At 54.4% G+C, this 19,886-nt stretch overlaps 1 protein-coding gene across 3 annotated transcripts in view; it reads right to left on the bottom strand.

The window, feature by feature from the left end:
• The window catches only part of LOC121167932 (3-phosphoinositide-dependent protein kinase 1), a 51,226-nt gene that overhangs the window by 20,695 nt on the left and 10,645 nt on the right, over window positions 1-19,886 (bottom strand). For 2 of the 3 annotated variants that reach the window (XM_040997661.1, XM_040997660.1), the window contains exons 2-7: window positions 9,521-9,787; window positions 7,412-7,454; window positions 6,587-6,724; window positions 3,449-3,593; window positions 2,828-2,925; window positions 500-575 (exon numbers count right to left, since the gene is read on the bottom strand). In XM_040997661.1, the coding sequence (XP_040853595.1) occupies window positions 500-575; window positions 2,828-2,925; window positions 3,449-3,593; window positions 6,587-6,724; window positions 7,412-7,454; window positions 9,521-9,787 (767 nt within the window). The remainder of the gene's footprint in view (window positions 1-499; window positions 576-2,827; window positions 2,926-3,448; window positions 3,594-6,586; window positions 6,725-7,411; window positions 7,455-9,520; window positions 9,788-19,886) is intronic. The other variant, XM_040997662.1, reaches the window with a different exon arrangement.

Raw genomic sequence — 19,886 nt, 5'->3', positions numbered from 1 at the left:
CTCCCTGTAAATGGCCAGCAGCTGTGCGAGCATCCTTCCTCTGAGGCTCAGCTGCCCTGTGGAGAGATGCTCCCCCTACCGACTAGCACTTTCACAGCTTACCAGGAGAACACCTGCCCCGCCTCCTGCCCCGGCCCAGCACTGGAAGCCTCAGAGAGCACCACTTGCAACTTCCTCCACCTACCCTTGGCTGCCCCTCCCACAGCTCCCCAGCCGGTGACAGAGGGGTCCCGAGTGCTATGGACACGGTGGACATCCCCCCTGCCCCACCTGGCAGGGCAGATTTCCTGAAGATCAGGATCAAACCAGTAACCAAAAAGCAACCACCAACCCAGGAAGTGTAAACTACATAACAAGCATGAGTCAGGGAAAACAGTGGTGGGAAGTAGAATGCTAACTTCCTGCAAAGCATGCTGGGACAATTTACAGCCTGAGGTACTCTGTCAAAAGCTTCCTAGCCACAGGAGGAAGAAGTTGAGGGCAGACTGAAGCTGGTTACCTCTTACAGGCTGATTTCTCCGTGAGCAGCTCTGGAGAAACATACTGCGCCGTTCCTACGAACGAGTTGGCCCTGGCTGGGAAGAGGGAGAAACAGAAGGTCATGCTCAGAGATGCCTCCAGGGACCATCAGGGACCAGCAGAGCAGCCCCAGCACGGCTTATCCCACAGACAGCGTGGCCTCAACTGGGTGGACCAGACCTCCCTGGCAGCACAGCCTGGTTACCCATGGTGGAATGGCAGAGTGCCTGCGGGTTTGCCTCCAAGGCCCTCCACTCACGGACATCTGCTGGTCCTAGAATACTGTGCCCCTCCTTCCTGGCCCTTCCCGCCTGTTACATGCCTACAAAACAGCTCATCTTACTCACCCATCATTGCAGGCAGTAGCCCCACAAGAATGGGGCACCCAAAGGACAGAGACATGTCTATTCTACCAGTAAGAACTGAGCTGCTGGGCCTGGCACAGTAGCCTAGCAGCTAAAGTCCTCGCCTTGAACATGTTGGGATTCCATATGAATGCCGGTTCTAATCCTGGCAGCTCCACTTCCCATCCAGCTCCCTGCTTGTGGCCTGGGAAAGCAGTGGAGGACAGGCCTAAGCCTTGGGACCCTGCACCCGTGTGGGAGACCCAGAAGAGGCCCCAAGCTCCCGGCTTCGGATCAGCTCAGCTCCAGCCATTGAAGCCGCTTGGGGAGTGAACCAATGGACAGAAGATCTTCCTCTCTGTCTTTCCTCCGCTCTATATATCTGCCTTTCCAATTAAAAAATTTAATAAAATCTTAAAAAAAAAGTGTTGTTTTTTAAAAAAAAGAACTGAGTTGCTAAAACACACAGCAGACAAGTCATAGTCACGCAGGGACAGCCCTCAGGAACTAAGGGCCCACAGAAGGAGCAAGACTCAGGCTCTGCCGCCTCTGGTCCTGGTACCTGCGACACAGGATGCACAACTCCCTGCACACACAAGACTGAACCCCTCTTCGCTGGAGATGCTCGTGCTGCCAAGAACCAAGAGGTTCCCTCAGCTGCCAAGTGGCTGACCGAGCAGCCTGGGGCACAGAAGGCCCAGACCTCAACACAGCAGTCACAGCGCCCTGGGCTGCCCGTTCCTTGTCCTGCGCCCAGGCCCGGGGAGGCTCACAGCCTTGGTCCCTTCAGTAAACCATTTTCATGCCAAGACCACGGCTGGGGCAGGCATTGTGGGTAGTGCACGTCAGCATTCCACATGGGTGCCAATTTGTCCCAGAACTCCACTTACAATCCAGCTCCCTGCAATTAGCATGGGAAAAGCAACAGAAGATGGTTAAGTGTTTGTGACCCTGCCACCCACTGGAGAGACCCAGATGAAGCTCCTGAGTCCTAAATCGGGCGTGGCCCAGGACTGGCTGTCATAGCCATGTGGGGAGTGAACCAAGGCTTGCAAGATCTCTGTCTCATCATTCCTCCCTCTCTGCAACCTAGACTTTCAAAATAAGTGAATTTAGAAACAAAATAAACAAAAAAACAAAAACATGGTATCATTTCTATCCCTGAATGATGTTACAAAAAAGAAAGAATTCTAAAATGGAAGAAATCATAGAGCCAAACACAATGAAAGCCATTCGACTACATAAAGAACCGAAGAGATGCAAATGAAAACCTGGTGCATCAAATCAGCAGAGAGAAAGTCAAGGGAATTCTCAGGGTCTGACTACGGAAGTGGGCATCGCTCTGACTCCTGGTAGCCCTTCTCCCAATGACGCTCCCCGCCAGCGCGCCTGGGCAAGCAGAAGAGCAAGCGCCGGAGCTTTGCCGGCTGCCGGCCACCTGGAGAATGGACAAGCAGACTGACAGACCTCTCCCTCCCTACCTCCCTTTCTATAATTTCTGCTTTCCAAGTAAGAAAATAAATCTTTAAAATGATAATAAAGGGACTGCCACGGTGGCCTAGCATCTAAAGTCCTCGCCCTACACGCGCCGGGTTTCCATATGGGCGCTGGTTATAATCCTGACGGCCCTGCTTCCCATCCAGCTCCCTGCCTGTGGTCTGGGAAAGCAGTTGAGGACGGCCCAAAGCCTTGGGATCCTGCACCCATGTGGGAGACCTGGAGGAGGCTCTTGGTTCTGGATTCCGGCTGCTTGGGGAGTGAATCAGTAGATGGGAGATCCTCCTCTTTATCTCTCCTCCTTTCTGTATACAGAGATCCCCGATGCAGGACCCTCGCCTGAGACAGCCCAGCCCCTGCCTTCAGCAGCAAAGGCCCCACACGCTCGGGAGTAGTGCACTCCCAAGGGGCTGGAAGCAGGCCCCAGTACACAGCTGAGCCCTCTCTGGGCTTAGAAACTCACATACCTTGCTTGCTCGCTGGAGACAACACCTTGGCTGTTCCAAAGTCTGTGATCTGTATGTGCATGTCTTCATTTAACAGGATGTTTTCTGGTTTAAGGTCCCTATAAAAGAATTCACATGGGAAGTGAAGTACTTAAAAGAGAGGCTTACCACACCCCTGGGCACTGCTGAATATGAGCAAACCAATGGGCAGGGCCAACCAGAAGCACAACCCCAAATTCACGGACAAAAAAGGACATGCAGGCGTGTGGACTACACACACCACTTTACAGACTCATACACAAAGGGTTTAGAAACACTTCTAATAGGGCTTTAACAGAAAATGAGACAGGAGAAGTACACAAAAAAGCTACAACTGACAAAATGACAAAAATGACACCTGGGCTGCCTGCTGTTCCAACACTTAAAGGTGAATTTCAACTCATCCAGAGCTGCCTGTCTCTGGTCTCTCCCTCTGCAGCTCCCATAGTGAGGTACCATCTGGTACCTCTCCCGCCTTGCACAGAGTCAGACATGGCAGACCCAGAGAGCCAACCCCAGCGATGGCATCAACTGAAGCAATGAGTCCTGAAGTCCTGCCCTGGTGACTGAAGTGACTTGCCAAGGCCGCCCGAGGCCAGTTACCTGTGGATGACGCCCTTGCCGTGCAGGTACTCCAGAGCACACACAATCTCAGCAGTGTAAAATCTTGTACAGGTCTCATCAAAAGAACCAATTTTGCGAATATATTTAAGTAGTTCTCCATTTTTGGCATAACTAAGGCCAAAATCTGATTACATAGTTAAGGAAGAGCATTTGTAAGCACTAGCCTTGACAGCCCAACAAAAAAAACTTTTTCCACCTCAATGCTAAGTGCATACTGTGGCCAAGGAAAGTAGGAGTCAGTTCCTGGTCCCTGGCTGTGCCAGCACTCCAGGCCAGCTCTGAGCCCTCGGGCCAGCATGGGGTGCCTTACCAGGAGCACCCTGACGCAGTCCCTGGAGAACACGGACAGCACTCTCAGCCTGGTAGCCACCCTGGACCACACCATCCCCAGAGGTATCAAGAGAGTTCCACTAGAGGCGCCCAGCAGGACCTGCAGCCTTGGTCACAGGTAAACACGCCTGTGCAGTCAAGTTCACAGCAGGCACACGTGTGCAGTAAGGGTACAACAGACTAACGTACACAGCCATCAAGGGTGTAAGACACGTAGCAGACACGTGTGGAGCCTGTAAGCACACACCAGGCACACGTGTGCAACTAGCAAGCACGTGGGCATGCGTGTGCAGCCAGCAAGCGCACAAGACACACAGACACACGTTTAGCCTGCAAGCACACGTCAAGTACATGTGTGTGCAGAACTATTAAGTGTAAAACGCATGTGCAATGAGTTTACAAGAAACACACAAGCAGCCAGCAAGAGTCCAGACACACATGTGAAGTGACAGCGGCCTCAGGAGAGCAGGCCGGGGTCTCCGACATCCAAGTGTCAGCACAGAGCTGGAGCTGCTGGCTAACCCTGTCTGAGGCTCTCCACAGCCTACCCCTGTGCCTCCTCCTTCTACAAATGCTCCTTTGTGCACAAGTGACACATTTCCTGAGAGACAAGCCCTTGTGTCAACTCCTCAGCTCCATCTGTAAGGCACTCGCTGAGGAGAGACACGGGACACGCCCTCTGCTGCCCAGGACCGCAGTGCTGTACCATTTCTATGACTTTTGCCAAGAGGATTGAAAACTCACAAGGATTAAAGCCCACGTAAGCGTCTCCCAGAAAGCATGTGTCTGGCAGCCATCCCCCCAGATTCCTAATCTTCCCTGGCAGTCTCCAACACAAGTCACTGCTGGCCTTGAGCAGAGCTGGGGCTCTGACTGACCTGCCCACTGATGCACCATCACCCCACAGCAAGGAAGGAGCTGAAGGCCTCAGACAATGAGGACCAACCCGGCAGGAGGACCACCAGGCCCTCTCACCTTGGACACAGTGTGATAACTGCTTCAGGAACCAGAACCATAAACAAAACACTCCTCAGAGAATGCAAAGGGTCTATGCTAGGCTCTCCTCATCGTACCCTGTCCCCACACCCATGGGCCTCTTCGTCCAATGCCTCATGATCATGATCACCTCAACGGCAAGGCCAGATGGGCAGTTCCACTGAGACGGCCAGAGCCTCACCAGGAGCCCAATCAGCCATGAAGTGGCATCCCCGATCTCACCTCACTAAGTCATGAGTGCATGCTCAGGGTTACTGTTCCAGCCTACTGCTCTCTCATCCCAGGCGAGCCCCTCATGTCTCTTCAGCCCACTGTGAGTTCTCAGCACACTTGCTACCTCTCCTGTAGCAACCAAGGTTCTGGGTCAGCGAGCATAAGGGCACACTGCTCTCTCCTGCAGGCCAGGAATTCCTGGGGGAGATGCCTACACAAGGCACTGACCCAGAAAGCCTAGCAACTGACCCCAGGTCACAAAGCAAAGGTGACAGGACCAGGCATAGCCTCCTGAGCCTAATGTGGCAATCCTGTCCCTCCCCGGCACTGGGAACATCACAAGGACAGCATGTGTACACTGGCTTGAGCGGAACCAACCAGCCGAACCACCACAGCTGACGGCTACCTCTGCCTTCCCCAGGGCTGGGGGAGGAGGGACCCAGCTGCTTAGGCTCTGAGTTGGATGCCTATTCTCAAGCTGCTGTGGCCATGTCCCTAGGCTCCAGCGCACTGCGCCTGTTTTGGGAGTTGCAGGTTTGCCTGTAAGCCCAAGAGCAGCAATAGGCAAATGAATGCTCCCCTCCTGCCTCAGTGACATGACAGCGCAATGGAGGACAGCATAACAGCCAGGCAATGCCTTCACGCAAACTGTTTCCTTCCGCTTGCACCAGGAGTCTTGGGCCCATCCTTGTGGAGGTGAGTGCGCCCTCAGAACCCTGCAGTAGTTTGGACTTTGCAACAAGCTACTTAACAAAGACCCGAAGTCTCTCCACCTGTCACTCTGGGAGGACACGGAGCCGTGGGATTCTGCCACAGCCAACAGCAGCCAGCAAGCAGGGACAGGAAAGCAGGGGTCAGGACAGCCCAGGAGGAGAGACACACAACAGACACGCAGGGGCCCTGGCGGCTGCTTCATGAGCACTAGCACAGAGATGGAGATGAAGGAAAGGACCCAGATGGCACCAGAAGACAGTCGGCAGAGCCTGCTGCGAACCTGTCGAGGACGGCCCAAAGCCTTGGAACCCTGCACCCACATGGGAGACCCGGAAGAAGTTCCTGGATCCTGGCTTCAGATCAGCATAGCATCAGCCGTTGTGCTCACTTGGGGAGTGAATCATCGGACGGAATATCTTTCTCTCTGTCTCTCCTCCTCTCTATAAATCTTTGTAATAAAATAAATAAATCTTAAAAAAAAAAAAAAAGGAATGCCACAAGGGCTTGGTGTGAGGTCACGCGCATCCCTGCTGGAGCAGCAGTTTGGGGAGTCCTGGGGAGCACACAGAAGCGGCCACAGGGGGAGGGGGAGGCGGTGGCAGCAGCCCCAGGACCAGCAGACTGCTCAGGCTCCTGTGAGTCACTCCCGGGACCCTCCAATAGCAGCCAGACTCCTCCCTCAGGGCTGAGTGGGGCAGAAGGAGGGCTAGGATCGTTGTCCAGCTGCCCAGTGTGGTCCCCTTCTTACTTCAGGAGCCTCAGCCCTGCTCGCTGCCTCTGGGGACAGCAGCAACCCAAAGAGTCCCACAGACGCACGGGTGGGAGTCCAGCAAGAGGTCATGGCGCTGACCACACAAAGGATACAGAGCTTTTCGTCGTCCTGAAAAGTGAAGTAAAGCTTAACAAAGAAGGGGTGATCCAGGCGCGACATCACATCCCGCTCTCTGGTCACATATGGAACCTTGTTCTCTTTGATAATATGCCGCTTCTCCAGGATTTTAACTTAAGGTGAGAGAGAAGTGAGTTACTACAATCGAAAATGACAGAGTAAAAACAGCTCATAAAGGAAAGTGGTACCATTAAAGTTCTCCAAACACTGCACACATTGGCTCCTCGGTGTCAGAAACCAAGAGTGCCCTCAACCCTGATTCACCCCAGGGTGTTCCTGACGCGCGCCTACACACACACACACACACACACACACCTGCCCAGGCTGCTCCTGACGCGCGCCTACACACACACACACACACACACACACACACACACACAGAGGCTGCTCCTGACGCGCGCCTACACACACACACACTGCCCAGGCTGTTCCTGACGCGCGCCTACACACACACACACACACTGCCCAGGCTGCTCCTGACACGCGCCTACACACACACACACACACACACACACACTGCCCAGGCTGTTCCTGACGCGCGCCTACACACACACACACACACACACACACACACACACACACTGCCCAGGCTGTTCCTGACGCGCGCCTACACACACACACACACACACACACACACACACACAGCTTAGGCTGGCGCGCCTACACAGACACACAGACACACACACACACACACACAGACACACACACACACACACACACACACACACTGCTCAGGCAGCTCCTGACACTGACACACACACACACCGTCACCATCCACGGTTACTTGAGTCAGTACTTACTAGCATACTCTCTGGAAGTTGCCAGTTCTCGAGCCAGAACAACCTGGTTGCGGGGCAGGAGGGAGTTTGGTGGGGGGAGGGGAGGGGGAAAAAAGACATTGTAATAGCCATGCCACCCCAGTCTCCCAAGTACCTCTGTGACACCACGCAACCTCCCACCCCACCCAGTGTGCAGGCACATCAACAATTCCTGAAATCCGACGTGTGTGTTAATATACTCTCATATTATCAGCAGTTTCCTTTCTTCATCAGCTGCCAGTAGTTCTCACAATGCCATGAAAGCGTAAATTCAGGAACCCTGCAGACTGCCACAGCCATTGCAAGGAGCAGAACACGTGGCAAACAGCACCTACCGCGTGCACTGAGGATTTCTTTAAGACAGAACTTCAAGAACACATCCTTGAGTACATGGCCAGTGTATAAAGTGGTCCTGGCTTTAGGCCAATTGTTACCACACACTTCACTCACTGAAAAGCTCAAATACCATAAACAGCCACAGGAACTGCCCAGCAGCAGAAAGCCCTCCTGGAGTCCCGTCCCGAGGAGCCCAGCACCCTCCCTCAAGGCCCCCTTACTCCCTAACAGGCGCCCCCAGAGCCCTGGAGTCAGAGTCCCTTGGGGACAGAGTGCAGCCCAGCAGCGTTTCACATAAAAAGACCACTGTGCACAAGCAAGTGGCACCCTGAGCCGCCAGCCTGGAAGCAGCCCAGGCTCCCGGCCACACTCAGGCCACAGTGCAGGCAGCTCGCGCACAGGAGCCAGTGTAATCAAAGGTGTCTCAGAAGGCTCCTGCAAGAGGGCAGCACAGCCCAGGGGCAGAGGACACAGGCCCTGTGAAACCTTGGTCTGGGCCCAGCACAACGGCTTGGCGGCTAAATCCTCGCCTTGCACGTGCCAGGATCCCATATGGGTGCTGGTTTGTGTCCTGGCTGCTCCACTTCCCATCCCTGCCGTGGCCTGGGAAAGCAGCGGAGGATGGCCCAAAGCTCTGGAAGCCTGCACCCTCAGAGGAGACCCAGAAGAAGCTCCTGGCTGCTGGCTCCAGATTGGCTCAGTTCCAGCTATTGCGGCCGCTTGGGGAATGAATCAGTGGACAGATCTTCCTCTCTGTCTCTCCTCCTCTCCGTATATCTGACTTTCCAATAAAATTAAATAAATCTTGAAAAAGTCCTACGGGTGAGTGTTGTAGCAGGAGAGGCGCACGTCACTCAGGAGGGTCCAGTGTGACCCCAGCTGACTCACTTCTGACTCAGCGGCACTGTGCGCCTGGGAAGCAGCAGGTGGCTCAAGCCCTTCGGCCCCTGCCACCCCGTAGAAGATGGCACTGCGGCTTCTGGCTCCTGGCTTCACCTCCCAGGACCTGCTGTCACAGCCATTTGGGGGAGTAAACATTTGGGGGAATTGAAGATTTCCCTGTCTTTCCCTCACCCTTTGCCACTCTGTCTTCCACATAAATCTTTTAATATTTCATAAAGGTAAAAAAGGCAAAGAATGCAACTTTCACACCTGCTTTCTGAACAAAAAATTGCTCAGCTGTTCTGGAACTCCCCATCCAGAGCAGCCAGCTCAGACCAGGGCAAGGACCAGCTCTTCCAGGGAGGCCAACTGGGGCTGCATCCTGAAGGCAGCAGGTGTCACAAGGCAGCCGCAGCCAGCATGGCTCTGTGTGCTCCTCTTAGCCAAGAAGCTGCTCCTCAAGCAGAAAACAATGCCAGACAGGGAACCCCAGGCATGTGACGTGACAGCTGTGCAGCGGGACAGAGTGTGCAGGCTACAAGGTGGGCCAACGCCCGGGGCAAAGGTCATTCCGTGTTCCCCAAGACCTGAGCAGGCACGTGCACACAGGGGCTTCCCAGGCCTTGCCAAGCGGCCTGAGGACACAGCAGGGGACTTGCTGCTGCCACGTCAGGGTAGACTCATTACATTTTTTAAGAAAAACCATAAACTAGTAAGAAATGCTTTCCAGAGCTTCCCGTCCACCAGCAGCCTGGGTCCCCACTTCTCGGAACTGCCATGGTAGGGGTCTTCCAGGATGCCCATGACCCACCCGGGCCTGAGTCTCCAGCTCCAAGCACTGCGACAGGTCAGACGGCAGCAGCAGATACTCACGGTCGAGAAAGAGCCTTCGCCCAGAATTTTCCCAAACTTGAAATCTTCCGGCCGTTTCTTCCGAGGCTGAGGCGGTGGCTGGGCAGCATGCTGCAAGGAGGTGGCACTCGGCCGGGACTCGGCTGTGGTGCCATCCATGGTGGGGTTCTGCCTGCTGCCACCGCTTGGGACACCAGGGGCTGAACTGGACTCAGTCTGGGTCCTCACCATGGATGGGGATGGGCAGGAACATAACACAACGCTGGACTGAATGGGAACGGCGTCATACTGATGGACACAAAGAAGAGAGGTGAGAGTCAAACAGTGCCCACCAAGTGCCACACGAAAGTGAGCGCCACGCAGAACACTGCCAAGTGCAAGTTGCTCCTGTGCAGCCTTCTGCTGTGCCACCCCAACCCCACCCCACCCTCACTCCTCAGGCCCCGTCCTCAGCTCCTCAGCACCGCACACAGCGCCCCTGGCCATCTTCCTGCTGCCAGACTGAAGCAACCAGACAGAGTGTGTATGTTTATTTTTGCGGATGAACACGGTTAGGGTTAGGTACAGACAACCAGTGCTGGCAAGGCTGGCCAGAGCAAGCACACACACAATGCAGCAACCTGGTCCAACTGTGGTCAGAGTGGCCATCTGGGGAGAGAAGCGGGAAAGGAAGATTCCCTCCTTCCGCTCTCCCTCTCTTTCTCTGTAACTGCCTAAAAATAAATGACCTTTAAAAAAATAAAACAGGGCCCGGCGCGGTGGTGCAAGTGGTTAAAGGTCCTCGCCTTGCATGCCCGGGATCCCATATGGGCGCCGGTTCTAATCCCGGCAGCCCCGCTTCCCTTCCAGCTCCCTGCCTGTGGCCCGGGAAGGCAGTCGAGGACGGCCCAAAGCTTTGGGACCCTGCACCCGCGTGGGAGACCCGGAAGAGGCTCCTGGCTTCGGCTTGGCATAGTATCGGCCCGTTGCGCTCACTTGGGGAGTGAATCATCGGACGGAAGATCTTCCTCTCTGTATCTCCTCTCTGTACATCTGCCTTTCCAATGAAAAAAATAATAAAAATAAATCTTTAAAAAAAAAATAAATAAAAAATAAAACACAATTAAGTGTGGACCTTAACTGTTGTACCTGTGCTTGTTAATCAGCATGAGAAATCGGGGCTTTGGAAAGGAAGAAACCCCCGAGAACAAGTGGGGCACACAGAGTCAGCACAGTGTGCTGCCAAGACGCTCAGCGGCCGAGCCAGGCCGAGACACAGCAAAGTGGGTTCCAAGACAGAAGGCAAGCTATACAGCACATCCTCTGACAAGACAAGACACACAAGCAACGGAAGACAGGGAGCAGACAGCAAGAACCAGCAGGTGGCCGCACAGCCCACAGCATGGAGTGAGCCTTGGCTGTGCACAGGTCAGCTCAGGCATTGACACCCCAACAGACACAGCCCATCTCCACTTCCCAAAAGGGAAGTAGCACTAGGAACTGTACCTGGGCCATAGCTGTTGAGGTTATCCCAACTCCACACAAAGCACACCCATTCTGCAGGGACAGGTGTTGTAGCTGAGTAAACTAAACAAACACTTGCAGTGTCGACTTCCGTGAACAGAGTGCTGGCAGTCCTGGCCACCGGCTTCCTGTTGAACTGCAGCTGATGGCTCCTGGGAGGCCGACCAAAGGCAAGCACTCAGGACCCCTTCCCCCGCCTCCCACGTTGCAGAGCCAGATGGAGGCACAGGCCACCAGCCCAACCTGGCGCAGGCCTGGCTGAGGTTGGCATTTGGGGAATGAAGTGTGGGTGGAAGATCTCTCTGTATTACTCTGGCCTTCAAGCAGATGAAAAGGCACGTAAGAACAAGCACTGCGTCACTGTGCGTGTCGGACGCTGCGTCACTGTGCGTGCCGGAACAAGCACTGCGTCACTGTGCGTGCCGGAACAAGCACTGCGTCACTGTGCGTGTCGGACACTGCGTCACTGTGCGTGCCGGAACAAGCACTGCATCACTGTGCGTGTCGGACACTGCGTCACTGTGCGTGCCGGAACAAGCACTGCGTCACTGTGCGTGTCGGAACAAGCACTGCGTCACTGTGCGTGTCGGACACTGCGTCACTGTGCATGTCAGACACTGCGTCACTGTGCTGCAACACGACGCTGTGGTTGTGAAGGCCAAGTGCAAGGGCCATGGCAGGTCAGGATGCAGCTCCTGGTTCCTGGTTTCAGCCTCGGCCAGCCCTAACTACTTGGGAAGTGAACAAAGTATATAAAATATATTTTGCTCTGTTTCTCCTTCTTGCTGCTTCAAATGAATAAATAAATAAATAAGCCTTCTATAAAAAGTATAAAAATGAGACAACCAAATATACAGTGTCAATGAAATATAACTGACTAATAAAAACCTCAGACAGCAGATAAATAAAGTGTGCAAGTGTTCATTTTCTAGGGTGCTAATGGGTATTTAAATGCTCAATAAAATATATGCCACGGGCCCAGCACTGTGACCTAGCGGCTAAAGTCCTCGCCTTGAATGCACCAGGATTCCATATGGGCACCGGTTCTAATCACAGCAGCTCCAATCCCCATCCAGCTCACTGCCTGTGGTCTGGGAAAGCAGTTGAGGACGGCCCAAAGCCTTGGGATCTTGTACCCACAGGGGAGACCTGGAAGAGGCTCCTGACTCCTGGCTTCAGACTGCCTCAGCCCCGGCTGTTGCAGTCACTTGGGGAATGATCAGTGGACAGAAGATCCTCTCTGTCTCTCCTCCTCTCTGTATATATCTGACTTTGCAATAAAAATAAATAAATCTTAAAAAAAAAAAAAAAGAAAAGAAAGGAAAAGAAATCAAGGCACCTGGTGAATCAGGACTGAGGTACACTGAAATTTTACATTCTTTTCTGGTCACTTCCAAAATGTGAACTCACTTAACTGTAAGGTGAGATACGGTGCTGGTGTCGGGGTGCAGTGTGTTAAGCCCCTGCGACGCTGCATCTCCAATGGACACCAGTCAGAGCCCTGGTTTCTTAGCTGCCATTCCAGTTCCCTGTTAATGTGAACGGCCCAAGTGTTTGCATGCCTGCTACCCATGGAGGAAACCCCAATGGAGTTCCAGGCTCCTAGCTTCAGCCTGCCCCAGCCCTGCCACCGTAGCCATTAAGGGAGTGAATCAATGGATGGCAAATCAAGCAATTAATCAATTCCCCCACCTCCCGTCTTACACTCTCCACCTTTCAAATAATAATAAAAATAAAGAAATACATGCAAGATTAAATAAAACCAACAGTGCAGGAAGTACAGACACTGTACCTATAGAAAGAATGATAAGGAGAGACACGATGGAAGTTGAGTGTTAGAGGGGACTTAGGGTCTTCCTGCCACGAACTGACTAGACTCTCAGTACTCTGCACCAACATCCTATCCCCCAAAAACAGAACCAAAGGCCCCAACGTCCATGCTGGCATGAAGGTGGCCTGGCAGGCAGGCAAGCAGCAGTGGCTGCAGCCCCACAGGTACAGGGGAAGGCCATGAACTCCCATCACAGACTCAAACACTCGAGGCTGAGAACTCACCAAGTATGCAGCCGCAGGCTCCCAGGGGCAAACATGAGCAGCAGCAGAGAACAAGCAGCTCAGCCAAGCACCAAAGCACCACTCATCAGGCACGCCACCATGTGGATCACAGTTCCTAAAGTCCGGTGCCAAGTCAATGGGCCTTACACAAGAGGAACCAGGAGTCCAATCATGACCCTAATGAGGTGTCCCTCTAATCAAAGCCTAGAACACAGCACATCACTCTCCCCTTGGAGATTAGCAACAACAATACAACGGCTCAGGTGGCTAATCCTGCACCTGCAAACACCAAGATCCCATGTGGGCACTGGTACATGACCCAGATGCTCCACTTCCCATCCAGCTCCCTGCTTGTGGCCTGGGAAAGCAGGAGAGGACGGCCCAAAGCCTTGGGACCCTGCACCCACGTGGGAGACCCAGAAGAAGTTCCTGGATCCTGGCTTCGGATAGATGCAGCTCCAGCCACTGCAGCCACTGGGGAGTGAATCAGCAGATGGAAGATCTTTCTCTCTGTTAATTTCCCTTTCAAGTAAAAACAAATACATTTAAAAAGAACCAAATAAATCAATAATTTCCTGTCTTCAGGGGCCATGGTGACACCACAAGAACTGTAAGCAGCCTGCAGAGTCCTCCCAGGACGGTCAGTGTGCAGGGAACGGCTTGCACGGGGCCTCTGCGGCTGTGCAGACCTCAGGCCATGACTGCAGGAGTAGCAGTGTGCTGCCTGCAAGGACAGTCAGGGACAGGAGAGGAGCCAGCACTTCCACAGAGCAAGTGACACAGCAGGGCTGCACGCTGCCTGGGCCACACCTGTGCCGAGCACACTCCCGCCATAGTTGCTCCACGAAATGTCTAAGAAACATCAACGTGGTCCTGTCTCCTGGCTCTCTGAGACGCCCTGTGAGCCCTGCTTCCTGCTAGGCAAGGGTCAGGAGCCACGCAGGGAGAAGTCCAGCCACAGCGCAGCAGCACCCAGGCAGGGGCAGGGCTCATTCTGCTTTAAGAGTCAAGGGGATGTGCTGCTTCCACTTAAACACTGACAAGTCATGTATGGAGTAAAATCTCAAACATTTAAAAATAATTTTTTTATTTCAAAGAGCTACAGAAAGGGTGGGAGGGAGGGATAGATATTCTACCCACTGAATCACTCCCCAAATGGCTGCCACTACCAGGGATGGGCCAGGCCAAAGCCAGGAGCCAATCCAGGTCTGCCACCGTGGGTGGCAGCAGCCCAAGTACTTCAGCCTTTGGTCAGTAGCAGGGAGCAGCCACGCACAAACCAGCAGGCATATGGATGCTATTATACCACAACACCAGCCCATGAGGGAATTTTTTTTAAACAGCAAAATGAGACACACTGACTCATGAACCTGGCACACCCACACATCAACATGCCTCTTCACCCATCATGGATAGGCAGACGTGCCCACGTAGCTTGCAAGTGGAAGTTACTGGCTGCTGTGCAGCAGACAGGACCTCAGCCCTGGGCAGTAATGCAAGAGTCACCCAAGAGCAACAAGGACTGCCCCACAGGGTCAGCACGAGGCCTGGAGAGACCGGGCCTCCAGGAAGCAGGCACCCATATCACTAGAAGGAAATAGTGAAGAAATGGGCCATGGGGGAGGAATGTTCCCATAAGCCCATCACCAAAGTGGGCATTCTGGGACAGATTATCCTGACTAGAGCTGGAACTTTGGCACAGAGGGTAAAGCCACAAGCTAAGGCACCAGCATCCCATTCAGGCGCTGATTCACGACCCGGCTGTTCCACTTCTGGTCCAGCTCTCTGCTTGTGACTGGGAAAGAAACAGACAACGGCCCATGTACTTGGGCCCCTGCACCCACATGAGAGACCCAGAAGAAGCTCCTGGCTGCTGGCTTCAGACTGGTCCAGTTCCAGCTGTTGCAGCAATTTGGAGAGTCAACCGGTGGGTGGAAGGTCAGTCTCTTGCTCCCTCTCTTTCTGTAACTCCTCCTTTCAAACAGATAGATAAAAGAAGATAGCAAGGACTATCCAGACTGCATCCAAGGGCTTACAGACTTGCTGCTGCCTAGCTGGGACCACCCAGGAAGCCCCTGGGGCTGGCCAGGACAACAGGACAAGCACCAGGCAACATCAAGGCGGCTGGTAGGAAGCATTCTTTCCCATCACAGTTACTTTCACAATTATCACACTTGTCTCTAGAAAAGTTCCTCAAAACACAGCACTGCCCCCACAGAGCACAAGCTCTTGTCCATGTGGTCTCAAGCCGCAGCGCATGGCAGCTGCAGGCACTATGGGCCCACTGGAAGGCACCAGGCTACCTCCAGAGTTCAAGCTGACCCCATCATGGAGCAGTCCCTGACAGGCCAGGCCAGGAAGAAGTAGAGCATGGTTATGGATAAGCCGCGCCACCTTCTCCTCACCATCTTTTCACATACTACGGGGGTGGCTGAGGTGGGGAGCACCACACAGAATGGCTGGGCCAGCTGAGCAGGCGCATGGGAAGACAGGAATCTGAAGCACAGCTGTGTGTTTCATTGTTCCTGGTGCTGCTTGCTAGGGGTGCTAGAGAATGAGACACAAACCGGTGCAAGCACAGCCACCGAGACAGCGGTGAGGGGGGACTGAGACAGGACTGAGGCATCCAGTGACCCTGGGCCGGTCAGCCGATGCCACATCCAATCCCAAACGACTGGCTGTCCCAGATGCTGTCCAAGATCTTTCCCCGAGAGCAGCGCACATGTCCAGTCCTCACTCGGTCAGCCTGTCCAGTCACAGGTGTAGGCTGGTGCCAGTCTCCACACGGAGCTCCTCCTGGGAGCTGCCAGGCACAGGACCGCCCACCAGAGGCCACCAGCACCATTAGCTCCCAGGGTCAGGAACTGCAGGACCCAGACACATTCTACGCCAGCAGCCTCTATCAGGACAACTTCAACCCCCTCCCAAGGACACCATACAACATCTCACAACATTCTTGCTTGTTCCTCTGCACAAAGGAAGTGCTGCTGGCAGCAAATGGGCAAATAGGGGCTCTGCTGAACGCCCTCCAGCAAGGACCAAGTGCCCAAATGTGGGCAAGGACTCTACTGCAGTGTTTTAGGAAAGCAGCCCCCAGGCCCACACCCTTGGCAGTGGGCAAGAGCAGTAAGACTCCAGACACGGGACTAGAGACTCAGCTAAGACACAGCAAGCTCAACCGCACACACACTTCAAGCCCTGGAAGGGCTGCCTGTGGGGTAAAGGAAGGGAGGACAGAGGCAGCTGCGGGAAGTGGAGACGGTTCCGAGAAGAACCACAAAAACCAAGGGCACATGCAGATAGAAGAGGAAGACCCCCATGGGTGAGGGGGCACCACCACCTCCTGGGCAGCAGAAGCTGCTGACCCCAACGTATTGCGGGAAGCTCCCCACAGGAAGACCCACAGACACCCCCAGTGCATCCGACTCAGGCCCAGCTGGCCATGACCCGGGCTTTGGCCGGAGAATTACTGGACAGCATTGTTTCCACACGCCAATCTCCCACAATCTGCTGGGCTGACCATACTCAATAGTTTGTGGTTCATATCTTTTTCTAACAAAGTCTCAGCAACAAACACCCCTCCTCGGAGCCTGGTATGACCACTGTGAAGAACACCCTGCTTCCTGCCCAGGACAGCCAGTGCTGAGCCCATCTGACCCACAGGTGGGAATGCACAGCAGTTTCCAGCAGGGACACCACCTTCTGCATCGGGAGCCACCCTGTCCCTCACCACGCTGCAGCAGCAGGCAAAGCAGCCTGAGGATTCCCGCCAAGGGTTTTTCCAGCTGCAGGCAGCCCTAAGCCATCTATAAAAGCACCCCACTGTGCACAGCCCGCCAGAGAGAGCAGTGTCCTCCAGGTCCATCACCATACGCATTAACACACCTCATGCCAACAGCCCAATGGGAAGCTACACAGTCTCAACAACGTTCTCCTGCAAATGCTCGCCCCAGCACCTCTCTCCGCCGCTGACACCATCTGAAGCCAAGGGCACAGGCAGTGGCAGGAAGCCCTGGAGCTGAGCGGAGCGAAGCCCTGTTGGCTGGGGCTCAGGCCGAGTTAGAGGGCACACACCGGGTAAGCTGAAGTGGCCTGCGCCAGGGCAGAAGGGAAAGGACCCACGCACTCTCAGCATGCTCCGCCACAGCTCTTCCAGGTCATGGCGACCACCTCTCTTGAACTTCCCCTCAGGAAGTTCCAACTCTGTCCACAGGCAGGGCTATGCTATGCACCCCACCACCCTGTGTCTGTAGTCTTGAAGGGAGCTGGGAGAAGCCTGGAACCCTGACCATGCCCCGCTGCAACACCTAAGGACACAAAGTGATTGCTGTGGGCCTACCACACTATCCAAAGTCCCAGTTCATCTGTTATTACAAAATATTAACTCGCTGTGCTCACCAAAGCTTCTTCAAGGAGGTAAATCAACTCCACCCTCCAGGCAAGTATACAGCCGACACAGCTGCAAAGCTGCCAGGCTGGGGGTGCTGGTCACCGCCCAGGACAGCTCACTTCCTGTCATAGGGCCTCCCAAAGTGGCGAGCATGGAAACACCGAAAAGGTGAGTGTCCAGGGGCCCAGGCCGACCTTGGGCTGACCAGAGGCCCAGGTAGAGCAGCAGAGAGCAAAGGCTCTGCCTCAGCAGAGGATGACAACAGCTTAGACAGCATGGTGAGTACAGGGTCAGTCAAGTTCAGAAAGAGTAAACAGGCATCTTACGTTTTCCTCTGTAGCCCTCACGAATCAGAAAGGAAAACCAATGATGATCAAAGCAACATCTGCATGTCAAAGCACTGGATTCGAAAGAGGGCAGCGACAGAGAGACACCAGAGCTCCTCCTCAAGACCACGATGCCCAGCGAGCACCCACTGCACATCCTGCACAGCTGCCCGCCTGAGGACAGAGCGAGGCCAAGGCAAGAGGGGCAGAGTGAGCTGGGACTGGGACTGCAGGCGAGGCAGCAGGCAGGAGGGTGACACCAAGCAGAGACAGAGCCGCACCAGGGGCCCAGGCCAGAGCAGTCCCCCACCCGCCCAGCCCGGGACCGCTGGCTGACAAGCCCTCCACGACGGGATCCTCCAGGCCCTGTCCTGGTCAGCGCAGCCCCCAGCCTCTCAGCACAGCAGGAGGTGGTTGCCAGTCTACAGAATGACTGGATGTGTGCAGAACAGTAACGGCAGGGTCCCAAGCACCTGCAAGCACCCACAGTGAAATCAGAAGCCTGAGAAGGAACGCTTCTTCTGGTGTGAAAGGTGTAAAGAATGTTTGTACTGCAGCTTGTATGACAGCGTTTTTAGGTGGTGCCCAAACTACCTAAATGCCCTGTGAGGCTGGGCCCCGAGGCGCAGTGCTGCCTGTGGCCAGCAGCTGGCAGGGCCCTGCTGGGCTTGAGTACCCCTTCAGCCCGTGGCCCTGCAGCATGCCAGGAAAGCCCAGCAACCCCTGGCCCAGGAGTGAGGCCTTCACGGCACAGAGCACCCAAACACTGTCCCACATCCCTTGTGACCAAAACTAGGCTACAGGAATACTTTGTCACTCACAGCTTCTGAGCAGAAACCTCTGGAGACAGCTAAGCCAGCATGTGTTCCCCCTGATGAGTGAGTCACAGTTCGCAGAGACCCCTCCCTCTGTCCACACAGGGCAGCATTACCAGAGGCCCTCTCTTTGTGGCTTCTCTACATGCAAGGACTGGCAACCCTCTACCCAGCACCCTGCCAGGCCTGCCCACGGCCAGCAGGACTCCCTCACCCCTGCAGTCTTCCATTTCCAGAGCCACAGCCTCCCTTTTTACCCACCTCCCAGCCGACAACCAACCCGGTCCCCGGGAGGCAGGGACCCTGCCGCCCTCTCCTTCCACAGGTGCATCATGCTGTACACATCAGGCCAGACCAAAGCCACAGCTACTGGAAACGGGATGAGGAACCAAGAAGTGTTGATTTGGCTCAAGAGTCAGCACTGTCCACCCCCAAAGACTCAGGCTGTCAGGGCCAGCTCTAGAAGAGGGGTCACCATGACCTCCCCCCATCAGGAATCACAGCCCTTACTCTGACATGTGCATGCCAACTACAGGGTGGGAGGCCCATGCACTGCACCACAGCAAGAACCCATCAGCACCCTCTACCAAAGATTTCAACTGACTTGTAAAATGCTGCAGTGCCAGCTCGAAGCCTGCGGCTCCCCGTCAAACCCAGGTCCCTGGCTGCAGTGCTTTACTGCTCACTGCCCCTATGACACCCGGGGGAGGGTCCAGCTTGGCTGCTCCAGACATCTGGGGAACTCATAAATAGGGGATTTTCCCCATGCTTCAAATAGACACATACATTTTTAAAAGATATATTTATTTTTATCAGATTTACAGAGAGGAGAGACAGAGGGATCTTCTGTCTGCTGGTTCACTCCCCCAAGTGGCTGCAATGGCTGGAGCTGAGCTGAACTGAAGTCAAGAGCCAGGAGCTTCTTTTGAATCTTCCACATGCGTGCATGGGCCCAAGGAATGGGGCCAGCTTCTGCTTTGCCTGGACATAAGCAAGAAGCTGCACCTACACAGGACGCCCTGCCGCAGTACCACACAACCCGCTTTTGTGACCACTTGGGCAGTGAATCAGCAACGAAAGATCTCTGTGCAACTGGCTTTCTCCCTCTCTCCTCCCTGTCACTGCCTGTCAAATAAATCCTTCAAAAAAGTCAAATTTTTTTTAGAGTGAATATGGACTACACATAAAGGCCCACCAAAAGGCCAGTGTCGTGACATAGCAGCTAAAGCTAGGTGTCGGTTCTGGCTGCTTCACTTCCCATCCAGATCTCTGCTAATGGCATGGGAAAAGTAGCAGAG

Source organism: Ochotona curzoniae, unplaced genomic scaffold, assembly GCF_017591425.1.
Source record: "Ochotona curzoniae isolate NIBS_2020 unplaced genomic scaffold, NIBS_Ocur_1.0 patch433, whole genome shotgun sequence".
NCBI classification, from domain to species: Eukaryota; Metazoa; Chordata; class Mammalia; order Lagomorpha; family Ochotonidae; genus Ochotona; species Ochotona curzoniae.
The sequence above is the reverse complement of the archived record's forward strand: the minus strand, read 5'-3'. Positions and strand labels throughout refer to the sequence as shown.